Below are 12,162 nucleotides of genomic sequence, written 5' to 3'. Positions count from 1 at the left end.
TTCTCTGCCTGGTGCAAGTATTCCAGCTTACCTCCAATCTCTTTTCATGCACATCCCCATAGCACCATATCCAATTCTATATCCTTTCTGACATTTGCATTACCCTACTTTGATTCAGGCAGGGATCATCATGTCTCCCTCCAGATGTTGTAAAAAGCAGCTACAGTCAACATGGCCAATGGTGAGGAATTTTGAGAGCTACAGTCCAATGATGACATGAGGACTGTCTTATTCTCACTCAGTTTTGAATAATTTGCAGTGGAATTTCAAAGGCTTAGTACAATTCCCCATGCAAACAACAGATATTTAGTTTAAGGAATTGAAATCTAATATCTTGTTACAAGAAAAAAGTGGGATATAAATAGAAGAAGATCAGCAGTGGAAACAGCCTGCCTATTTTGTCCACATGGCTAATGCACCAGCAGGTGTCCCTATTACAAAGGTTCAAAGAAGTACTAGAGCAGTGGTTCTCAACCTGTGGGTCCCCAAGCATTTTGGCCTACAACTCCCAGAAATCCCAGCCAGTTTACCAGCTGTTAGGATTTCTGGGAGTTGAAAGCCAAAACATCTGGGGACCCACAGGTTGAGAATCACTGTACTAGAGAGTTGTATATGGGACTTAAAATGGCCATATGATTGCTGGACTCAATTTATTTATTTACTTCATTTATACCCTGCTTTTCTCACCCCATAGGGGGCTCAAGGCGGAACAAGGAACAAGGTTTGTACACAGGAAGAAGGTTTGCCTATGTTTTTAGGAGCTGCATAAATAAAAAAAAGATTCCAATTAGTGGAGAGGCTCTCAGTTATAGAGTTGCAGGAGTAGAAGTGCTTCCAGCCAGCCCGTACCACTAAGGGCCAGTGCTTTTTTTCTCAGAGGATGCACTTTTCAGACATTGTGCCAGCATTTCTCCTTCGGTAAATTCATCTATCTGCTGCAGGAAAGGTATCATAGCAAAACTACGTCCAAGAATATTTTTGAGTGAAAGCCAACAGGTGATATCGATCAATGTGAATAACATTCTTTTGTGTAACACAGAAAAAGGTATTGAGTGATATTACTTAGAGCGCTATATTTTCTGCTGCCTATTTTTCCTCTTTTATCAGTTGGAACATTTAGAGTGGGGTTAGATCTACACATAGAATTTGACTTCCGCACTACTCGGCCAAATGGTGTTCTGTTGGGGATCAGCAGCCAGAAAATGGATGGGCTTGGCATCGAGTTGGTGGATGAAAATGTGAGTATGGAACTATCACAAATGGGCAACATTACTTTTTCCTTCTGAATCATCTTATAAGACTGTCTTTCAAGATCACTCATATCGTTGCACCCTTAGGGACAGAAAAACCCCATCACTATATTTGCTGGCTGTAATTATGCCTTACTTCTTCTGAGGCACAGAAAAGGACATATTTTAGTTATTACAATGTTGAAATCTATAGCTTGGAAAAAATAGTTTTAAAGACAATATCTTCCAGAAACCCCTTGCCAACATAACCATAACTCTTAAGCATTTTAGTCTTTAAAAAATCAGCCTAAAATACAGATTTTAGAAAGATATTTTAGACAATACTCCTAGCATAGCCAGGAATCTGAGATGTGATCTAAAAATTCGCTTTTCAAAACTCTTGGTGTCATCTATATATTAATGTTACTTTGACATATAGATCAGAGCCAGTTTTATTTTCACTATTGATGTGTCACTTTAACTCCTAAATGAGGTTGGCAGGGATAGATTACCAAGATTCCCTATAATGAAACTTCACTTTGCCTTTTAAAGATCTTTTCATTGCTCAATTAAAATATTCCTCATGGACACCACTAGTCTTCATACACTGCTCTGCATTTAATAGACATTTTCCAAATTGTTTTAGTTTGTGCAAACACTGTAATCATCAAACCCATTGCTGAAACACTATTTTATGTCGATTACCCATTTTAGAGTTTGGCAGCAATAAACTGGCAAGTGTATTGCCCGTAATTCTGAACATTCCTGCCAAGATTGGTCCTTCAGCTACAAATTAATTTCAAGTGGATCTCTGAGTACAGTGCAATTTCATACATTTATGTTGATTAAGTATTTAATCACTGCTCTTGCTGAAGAGTATAACTGAGGAACTATTGCATTTAATGGCAGGAGAAAGAATACGATGAGCATGTCATGTAACAGTATAACAGATTTATATAGCAATACCATAACCATGCTTCATATACTCTGCATTAGGCTTTACCTTTAAGGCAGATTGGATCTAACATCACAGCAGCCAAGCCTGCAGTTAGCAGATTACTATTTTACTTTATTTGTACAGCTAATTGGTTTTCCCTAATTGTTTTTGTGATTCCCCCCCCCCCCCCAGGTGATGTTCCATGTCGATAATGGTGCAGGTCGGTTTTCTGCCATCTATGAGCCTGCAATAACAGGTAGCTTGTGTGATGGGCAGTGGCACAAGGTTATTGCACACAAGGCAAAACACCGCTTAATGCTAACTGTGGATGGCCACCATGTGGAAGCTATCAGCCCCAATACAGCTTCCACTTCAGCAGATACTAATGATCCTGTATTTGTTGGAGGCTATCCTGGTGAGTATATAACCTTGACACCCAGTAATTTAGAAGTATTTTTCATGGGATCAAGAACTGTAAGGGGTGCATGCTATCTGGAATTAGTCCTAAGAACACAACTGATAAATAATAGGAAGGGGAAGCTCATGTTTACTGCTGCCAACACTCAGGGTCATCCCAAGACTGAGCAAACAATTGTACCCCTTTCCAGCATGAGTAATTGGACAATGTAGTCCTGGCAGCAGTAGAGTAAATTGTGGGGAACAGGGAGGCCCCATTGGTTGGGCAACCAGATATCTGTTTGGTTCTTATATAGACTCCTTCCTTGGTATGTCTCTGTGAAGCATGAAACTCTGGTGGCATCCTGCCTGGCTCAATATACCATTGGGTGATCCATGTCTCTCTGTAGTCTTTGTCATATTGCCCTTCACCTCAGCCCTCTGGGGCAGATGTTTATTTCTTGGACATTGCCAGCCCTGCCTGAAAGTATGTATTTGACACCCTTTCTGCAAATGGCTGACCTAGTAGGGTTGTGCAATTTGGGTAAACCATAATCTGTTTTGGTGTCCTGATTTTGGTGGGGGGCCTGATCTGTTTTTTGGTAGCCTCCTGAATACCTGAGGACAGAAATACATTTTTGATCCAGCAAGCCGAAAAAATCATTTTTAATCCGGCCCATTGGCAGCAATTGGGGGGGGGCTTCCTGGGCTCCCCTTCCCATCATTTTTTGGGCATCAATATTAAGAAATCACCCTTTCTGTCATCATTTGTCCTTATATCCTTTATTTAGAACTGGATTAAAAACACCAGAGTTAAGAAACCACCCTTTCTGGGATCCTTTGTCCTCAAAACCCTTTCAGTGAAGCTGAAGCTGAGTTACTTATTTCAATGAGAGCCACACCACCTGAAGGAGCATTAGCCATTCTTACAAAAAGCTATACTTTACTTAATCATTTTATAGTGGCTTTAGAAATGGTAAGATACCTCTACCCCACATTTGAAGCTTGCCTCCTGTAAAGGGCACTGCCCATGGCAGTAAATTGCTTATTTATTGCTATTTGAGTCAAAAAGTAAGCCAATGCAGAGCTGCAAGTGACACTGAGAATTTAGATCACAGATCTGTCTCTCTAAGAAGCCTGCTCACAACAGAAAAATTGAAGCACAGCTTAGCTAAAAGACATGATTGGTTCAACAGGCAAGGTTCACAGGGAAACCCGTGTGCCTGCCCGTGGCTGCCTCTCCACACTGAAAGAAACCGAAAGCAGTAGTTTTCAGCAGCCACATGGTTTGTTGCAGCTGGGGGAAAAATGGCAGCAGAGCCTGTGCCATTATGGCTGGCCGAACCAGCCGGATCAATCGGAGTCCGTTTTTCAAAACAGATCCGTGCACAACCCTATGACCTAGTCAGTTTTTACTGTAGCAGAGGTAGATGAGTGGTACGATGAAGGTTTTGTAACCAACCATCTGCTAGGCTGTTCCATAGAATCCAGCAGGAGACTGGTCAGCATCCATTGTAGCATACTGGTTTTCCTTGCAGAATTGCACTATATTATTAACTCCATACTTAATGTAGAACTTCTGCAGCTCCCCAATAACCAGTCTGCTCCTGGTGGAGAGTGAGGGGAGATCAGAGAAACCATCTGGCTATGTCCCTGGAGCCAGATGGGAAATGATTGCATTGAATGCTTCAAAGTTATCAGCACATGATGTAATCATTTTACATCTAGCTTGGTCAGATATTTCCCCACTCTCCACAAGGCATGGATTGCCTACCTGAGTGCTTTGGTCACTGCAGAGGGAATAAGGGAATATTAACCACCACACTGACACACACACACACACCAGGTGCCCTCCAAAAAGACATACAAGGTTGACTTCTGTTTGCATATACAGTAGGGTCTCACTTATCCAACATAAACGGGCTGGCAGAATGTTGGATAAGCGAATATGTTGGATAATAAGGAGAGATTAAGGAGAAGCCTATTAAACATCAAATTAGGTTATGATTTTACAAATGAAGCACCAAAACATCATGTTAGACAACAAATTTGGCAGAAAAAGTAGTTCAATACGCAGTAATGCTATGTAGTAATTACTGTATTTATTAATTTAGCACCAAAATATCACGATATATTGAAAACATTGACTACAAAAATGCGTTGGATAATCCAGAATGTTGGATAAGCGAGAGTTGGATAAGTGAGACTCTACTGTACCACATACAGGATGCCAATTTATGTGCATTGAATGGGAGCATTACAATTAATGGTTTGAGGATCCTATTACATTCTCTCCAACTCCCATAACTGTATAAATATGCTTTATGCCTGAGGCCACTCAATACTGCAGTTGAAGTAGTGGGCTTATATCTATGAAAACTTGTGCAAGAATAAAAATCAATTCATCCTAAAGGGCCTGCTGTACTTCTCTTTTTTTCCCCTTCCCCTTCGTTCCTCCTCTTAATGTTGCTGACACAGCTACTTGTTTGATGAGGAAGAGAGATTGTAGTTTCATCAGTCCATTTTTTACCTCATCCTCAAACCGCACCTTTTAGTGGTTTAGCTCCTTCCCAACTATTTGCTAGGAGGACACAGGAGGACACAGTGAATTGTTTTTTTCATAGCAGCAGTGTCACTTTCTCCACACACTCTCCTTCCCGTGCTCACTACTGGCCACATTGGTGGAAGCAGCACCTAAAAGAAGGATATGGGAAGGTTGCAATGGACAGAACTTTAAATCTTCCTGTCCCAGGGTGTGTTAATAGTTAATAATTAAAGCTACAGAAGCACTATCCCATATCAAGCTAGAAAATCCTAGTGAACAAACACAGCTAATAAAAATTGTATCTTTTATATCTCACCTGCCTCCCATAAATGGGATTCAAGACATAATTCAACAAAACATTTGAGAAAAAACAGCTCAAATGCTGGCATCTTTTGCAGTAGATTACTTTCAGAAGATGGTTGGACATTTTTTGCCCAGTGCTAAAAGTTTGCATTAAGTTGAAAGTTGATTACAGTTGTGCATGTTGAGCCATTATGTTCACTGTTGCACATATGAAGGCTAATTTTCATGCAGTGCACATTCAGCTATGCAACTTTGCCATTCAGCATAAGGGCTAGAATTCATGGCAATAGCTACAAATGCATAACCAACAGTTATATATTACTGACTGTTCTTATTCACAAATACTAGTTATTCAATAGAGTCGGGAATATGCAGGAATTGTAAAAGTTCCTCAATCCTGATTTAATGGCCAGCAGCAGCTAGAAGAAAGATGTGTTTGCTTTCCTGTCAGTTGGAATATACTAGACTGACATTAACCCATACATACATACACACATATACACACACAAGCAAACTCTGATGCAAGAAGGAATTGAGCAGGGATCCTGCTTCTGTTTGTCACACAGGAAATTACTTACAGAAGGGGAAGTGGAAATGTTTATGTTCTGCATCCCAATTCAGGGAAGAGAAGATCCCCAATTTGTTACAGTGGCTGCTGCCTGATAAATCAGGATTACAGGGGTTGAGATGAGAGACACCTTTTAGCTATATAACTAAAGTAGTTTATGTAGCTGATCGACAAATCACAGCCAAGGGTTGTATAGCATAATGAATGCATAACTCTACATGCAGGGAACTCTGCAATGTGACCCTACTGTATGATTTCTGCCAAAACATGGTTAAACAAATCTTCACATTTAAACAACCAAATGAAAAAAACAATTCTAAAAGCACATGGATAGTGCAAAAATCCCTTGTTTTAAAGGTTTCTTTCACAGCTGCCAGTAAGTTGTGTGAACAGAAAACTCTGTCATCTTGCCAATATGGGCTTCTATTCACAAATAGTGTCCAGAAAAAGAATGAAAATGTTTCCTTTTAGGAGAAAGAGGCTGGATAATAAATTACTTTCTTTTCTCTCCCCCCCCCCTTTCTCTCACCCTTCCCAGATGGGTTACACCAGTTTGGTCTGACCACTAACATCCGTTTCAAAGGATGTATTAAATCGCTGAAACTCACCAAGGGGACATCTAAGCCGTTGGAGATTAACTTCAGCAAAGCCTTGGAGATAAAGGGAGTCCAACCTCTTTCATGCCCAGCAAATTGACACGACATCATCCAGCTATGATATAGGAATAGCCTCTTGAAAAGAACAAAAAAGGAGGGCCTCACATGTTTCAAGAATCTGATACATATACAGTGCCTTTGTCATTAAAAAGGCATTTTACAAATATTTTTGACTTAAACCTATGATATTTTTAAAATGGTGCTACTTCAAAGTGTGCTTTTAAAGACAAGAAACTGTTTCCCATGGAATAAATAAAGCAGAAAGATCCTCCTGTGTGATTTCTGACCCTTTCCCCCTCAGTGTGGAAGAGTTTCAAGTAGTGTAATTGCATATCCTTGTTTCCCAAAGTGTAAAGTAAGTCATACTCCCATTCTGTGGATGTTTTTAAGTTTCAAGAGGCATTGTGTATGTGCACAGCCCTACTCACTCAGCTATAGAAGGAACCAGCTGGGCTAGTGTCATTGCCCCTTGGGCTTTACTATTTCAGACCTTCTGGCTGTTGTCTTCCAAATCTGTGGCCACAACATGGCATACAAACAAAACTCAATTTTTTAGCTGTAATGTGATTTGGGCTGAAGACAGTAAAATAGTTAAAATGGATGAACAAGTTACTGGATCTGTGGCTTCTTTGGCTTTCTATATGTGCCATCCTCATGGTGTAGTCATTTCAGGAAGTTTTGTAGGAAGGACTAATGCATTTTACTTGGATTTGTAACATGACTTCCAAGAGGAGCCAATGATCTGGTCTCATATGTATTCAAGTTCTATTTGCAAACAAAAAAGTGGGAATAAATTTAAAGAACATTGTGTATACTATTTTTACTTCATGTATTTGGCAACAAGAAAGGCACTTCTCGGGAATCATCAGGTAGTCATTACTTCTCCCAACAGTGGGTACTCTGCCTGAATGCTGAGCTCATAGGTGTGTGTCTCTCTCGCTGAAGAGAGGATATGCAGATTTTTCCTTTTGGGTGCTATTAAGGAAAAATAGAGTACACAAGGCAATTCCACATCTGTAACACACACTTTAGCATAGTATCTCAAGATGCTATAAGTTCAGTCTGGAGATACTCAGCCATCTTTGCATGTGGAGGCCCAACGTGCTGCAATTCAAGGACTTCCAAGCCAAACAAACATGAGGAAATTCTCATCACTGGGTGAAGCGGTTTTACAGATGTTAGATCTTTTAAAAAACACCAATGTAGTATTGTCTTCTAGTTTCTGGATTTTAACTGTTTTCTGGGCACTCTGCTAATGCTTTCTGTATTAAGTTTATGTAATGAACTGTTCCCATTATTTACAAGATTTAGCATTTTCTTGGTATGTCGTATACTTGTGGGGAAAGAGGAAGGACAACAGCAATGTTTGCTACCTAACCGGTTTGTATAATGTTATTACAAAGAACATATTGGACTCAAATTCTAATATATCATTTGAATTGCAATCCAATTGTATGTGTTTTTTTCAACAATTGTAATAGAAGCATTCACACACTGGCCAAAATCCTGTTAGCCCACTACATACGTACATTAGTATCAGCTAAGGCAGCAGGAAAGAAGGAGGGTATCACAAATGCAAACTTTTCAAGACTGGTAGATTTTAGCTAAGATCCTTCACCATACAGAGTATTATGCTCCATCTACATGATTCCATGTTCACCCTGCCCTTGCACATGGGTCTATCCTCTAGCCCCATCCAAGCCCACCCTTATGATATTCTAACAATGGTTACTGCTTTTTAGTGGTAAAGAGGTGAGGGAGCAGGAGGCAGGTCAAATGATGAGGTGGGAGTGCATTCATTGACAAAGTGAACCCTTCTATCTTTTCCCTTTGGAGCTACACTGTCTGAGCTTCCCTCTCCACAGTTATGCAGAAGCAGTTTGGATTGCCAGAAGGCAGAAGGTTTAATTTAGACATTGTGCTAAGAACTAGACATACGTGTATATAAACCACATTTACATGGCATGCCTCCATATCCACAGATTTTGCATCAATGGATTCCACTATCCATGCCTTGAAAATATTCCAAAAATAGCATCCCTAAAAGAGAATCTTGATTTGGCTATTTTATATGAGGTACCATTTTATAACATGATTATATTTAAAGAAACTTTGGCATTCACAGATTTGGGCATCCATAGGATTTGTGAACAAAGGACCCACTGTACGCATGTCACCAATAGGAGTTCAACAATGCCTGCTTCTAGTCAATCTGTGGAAGCTAAATGCAGTGGCACTGAAATACCCTCCCATACAAGGTGGGAAGAAGACTCCCTTGTCACCCAGAACTGCCTTATTGCCACCACTACATCATCTCCAACTGATGCCCTGCCCTCTCCCTGGGTCATTCTGAGGACTTTCTTAGAACAAGCAAATATCTCTATGTGCTCTCTCAGCACTTGCTGAAGAAAGAAAAGTAATTCAAAGGGGAAATTTCCCTGTAGTGTTTAGTAAGAAAAAGTACTCTGGTAAAGATTTCAACAAGCTCTCGAGAGCTGGCCAGGCCTTAATGTCTGGTTTTTAGGATGTCCTTCCTCAGAGTCAGACACAGAATTAGAGGTAGGCCCGGAAAATGGCTAGTGCTGCTGTTGTCACACTGTCATATCATTTTCGGCAAGGGTCAATCTAGGTGTGCATTGAATAGTTTGTTAGGAGCCCATGTACACACACAGCATTCAGAACAGAAAGGCACTTCCATAATGTCTCTGTATCTTTTCTCTGAGAAGTCCCCAATGGCGCAGTGGATTAAACTCTTGTGCCAACAGGACTTATGACTTGAAGGTTTGGTTACTGACCTGAAGGCTGCCGGTTCAAATCCAATCCAGGGAGAGTGCAGATGAGCTCCATCAGCTCCAGCTCTAAGCGGGGTCATGAGAGAAGCCTCCGACAAGGATGGAAAACATCAAAACATCCAGACATCCCCTGGACAACGTCCTTGCAGATGGCCAGTTCTCTCACACCAGAAGCGACTTGCAGTTTCTCAAGTTGCTCCTGATATGGAAAAAAATTTTTCTCTGAAACTGCTCTTCAATGAATTTTTAAAACCTCCTAGTATGACCCCACATCCCACCCACAGTATTTTATTTTTCATCTGTTCTGGAACAAAATTAATATGAAGACAAATTAAACTAATCATTTGAGATTGTGTAGTCTTAATTGAGAGCATCTCTCTAATAATGAAAGCAAATACCGAGTCTCAAGCGATGTCACTTTTTCCATGCTGCAAATTAATTATACTGAATAACACGCCATCTCCTTTCTTTTCTTAATTTAATATGGTGATTTCTTTGCTTCAGGCTGCCTTTACTAATAAGCACAACCAAGCCAAGCATGCCCTAGGTCTTCCAAATATTGCTACAAGTTACATTTTGATGACAATCTCAGTCTCAAATTTATCTTTGTTCACCATCATATAAGTTCAACATGCCAGCAATTGTTAGTACAATTGGCCAATACTGACCAACACAGTGGGACATTTTTGTTTGTGCTTAGATCCACATCTGTCTGACATTTTTAGGAAGTTTGACATCTAACTATTGGCTAAACTAAGATCTGCTAAAAGGCAGGAATAGCACTTTTAGAATTTGTCATTGGGCTATTCTTATATCAAGAGTCAAGTAAACTGGATAATCAAGGTTTCACGTGGCAGTTTCATAAAGCTGCAAGCATTTTGTACACACAGCCACAGACAAACACACATTAATTATATGAAATATACAAGAGAAATGGGAGCACATATTCTATGTGGTGTTAATGTTTAATTTTTGTTGAGTGTTCTCTTCACTATTCACTGAGAAGTCTTGAGTTTGTTGTGGCACCAACTGTTTATCAGTTCCATTATGCCAAAAAGAGATTATGCTTGGCCAGATGGCATACATGGTTGCTAGGGAACACATAGCTTTACTTTCATCTGGTCCTGTTTGCTTCAAAATAATGCAAGAAATTGTTCAACATCCCTATGAATGATGAGAATGACTTAAGCCCTATTCAGGCATTAGCATCCTAGCTTGGATCAGCCTGAAAAGAGGAAGCATGTACCCTCTTCTTCTACCACTATTCTCCTCATGTGGAAAATAAAAAGTCTGAAGAAGAGATTGTGTGGAGAGCCTTCACAGGAGCAAAGATATCAGCGATTCTGGGGTTCTTTCCTTTTGTGGAAACATCTTTTACACACAAGAATGTTTCCTTTTCAAAGCTGCCAGTTTCCACCTAAGATAATTTCCATCTGGAGAAAGTGATGAAGGAGAGAGGGCTATGGATTACTTTTTTTGAATGTTGATTCAAACAGGATAAGTAATACCTAAATAGGCTTTATACAAAATCAAGCTATATGGTTTATTTAGCCCAGGACGATGTGTATTTTTGACAATAGCCAGCAGAGCATGTAACTTTAAACAGGACTTTTTTAGTTATTGGAAGGGGCACCTGGGAATCATTTGATTATTTGCGGAATTATTAATATATTCTCTCTAGACATATATAGGTTTTCAAGCATGACAAGAAGTTGACCATAGAGCTGTACTGGAAGACCTAAAGAACTGTTCTCTCAGGTAAAAAAAAAAATGGCAGATATTTTTTATTTGGGGTTTTTCCACTTTTGCAGCGATTCTGAGCCCGTAACCCTTGTGAAAGAATATGCTTGCTGTAAATGCTCAGTAAAATAGCACCCACCCAACTTACAGTGGTGGGTGCTCTGGCTGCATCTGCTGCTGCTTGGTGTCTCCCCAGCCCAGGACTCCCAGGCTACCCTATGGCATTCATGTGGTGAAATCAACCAGTCAGTTTAAACCTCCAGGTTTAAACTGATTGGTTGGCTGAGGACAGGCTAGAAACACCACAATGTGCCAGATGTTTTCAATCATGTCCTCCCAGAAGGTATGTCTTCTAGTCACATCCCCCAGCCTTGGCAGTCATTTCATTGGACACATCACACCCATCCATCCTCTTTCCAGTGTTCTCCATCATAACTGTTAGAGTGTTTGGCATAGGTCCTGGATCTGGGACAGATATTTCCAGCTTGGCTAGGATCCGCAGTGGAAATCCCCATTGCGTATGTGGGGGGGGGGGGGGGAGAGGGTCAGAGGGGCTGGGGACCAGGACATATCTCGTGTGAGTGAGGCTCTGACTGGCACCTTGATGGTCCCCTGATGGACCTCCAAGAGTGAGCCAGAGGGCAAGCTTATCAGCCAGATGTGAGCTGGTCAATGCCTAGATCAAGCTCCAACCCAACTGCTATAATCAAAGCAATTGTGACCAATTTTTTCCCCCAATTCATCCAGTTAGGCGGTATGGTTTGTGTTGGGGGCCTAAAGCAATCTCACACCTGATATTGTAACAATAGATGACATGAAATATGTGTGTGTGCACAACCTTTTCCTGTGGATTTAAGCACTGGCAGACAGCATAGTCCTAACGCTGTACCTAGTGCAGACATCCCAAGGCCATTCACATTGCAACCAGTTATCTATAGTTCTGATTCAAAGTCAAAGCCTTTCTAAAGCTCATTAGAAGGTAGCACTGTGGAATGA

General features: G+C 40.6%; 1 protein-coding gene across 1 annotated transcript in view; it reads left to right on the top strand.

Annotated features, from left to right (window-relative positions):
• lama2 (laminin subunit alpha 2) overlaps positions 1-8,079 on the top strand; it is a 630,991-nt gene extending 622,912 nt beyond the window's left edge. Inside the window, 4 exon segments of the mRNA XM_062978830.1 lie at positions 1,108-1,238; positions 2,359-2,581; positions 6,517-6,599; positions 6,601-8,079. Coding sequence (XP_062834900.1) covers positions 1,108-1,238; positions 2,359-2,581; positions 6,517-6,599; positions 6,601-6,639 — 476 coding nt within the window. The 3' untranslated portion in view covers positions 6,640-8,079.
• Positions 8,080-12,162: the final 4,083 nt, after the last annotated feature.

The sequence above is a fragment of the Anolis carolinensis genome, chromosome 1, assembly GCF_035594765.1.
Source record: "Anolis carolinensis isolate JA03-04 chromosome 1, rAnoCar3.1.pri, whole genome shotgun sequence".
NCBI classification, from domain to species: Eukaryota; Metazoa; Chordata; class Lepidosauria; order Squamata; family Dactyloidae; genus Anolis; species Anolis carolinensis.
This window is presented reverse-complemented; position numbering and strand designations above follow the sequence as displayed.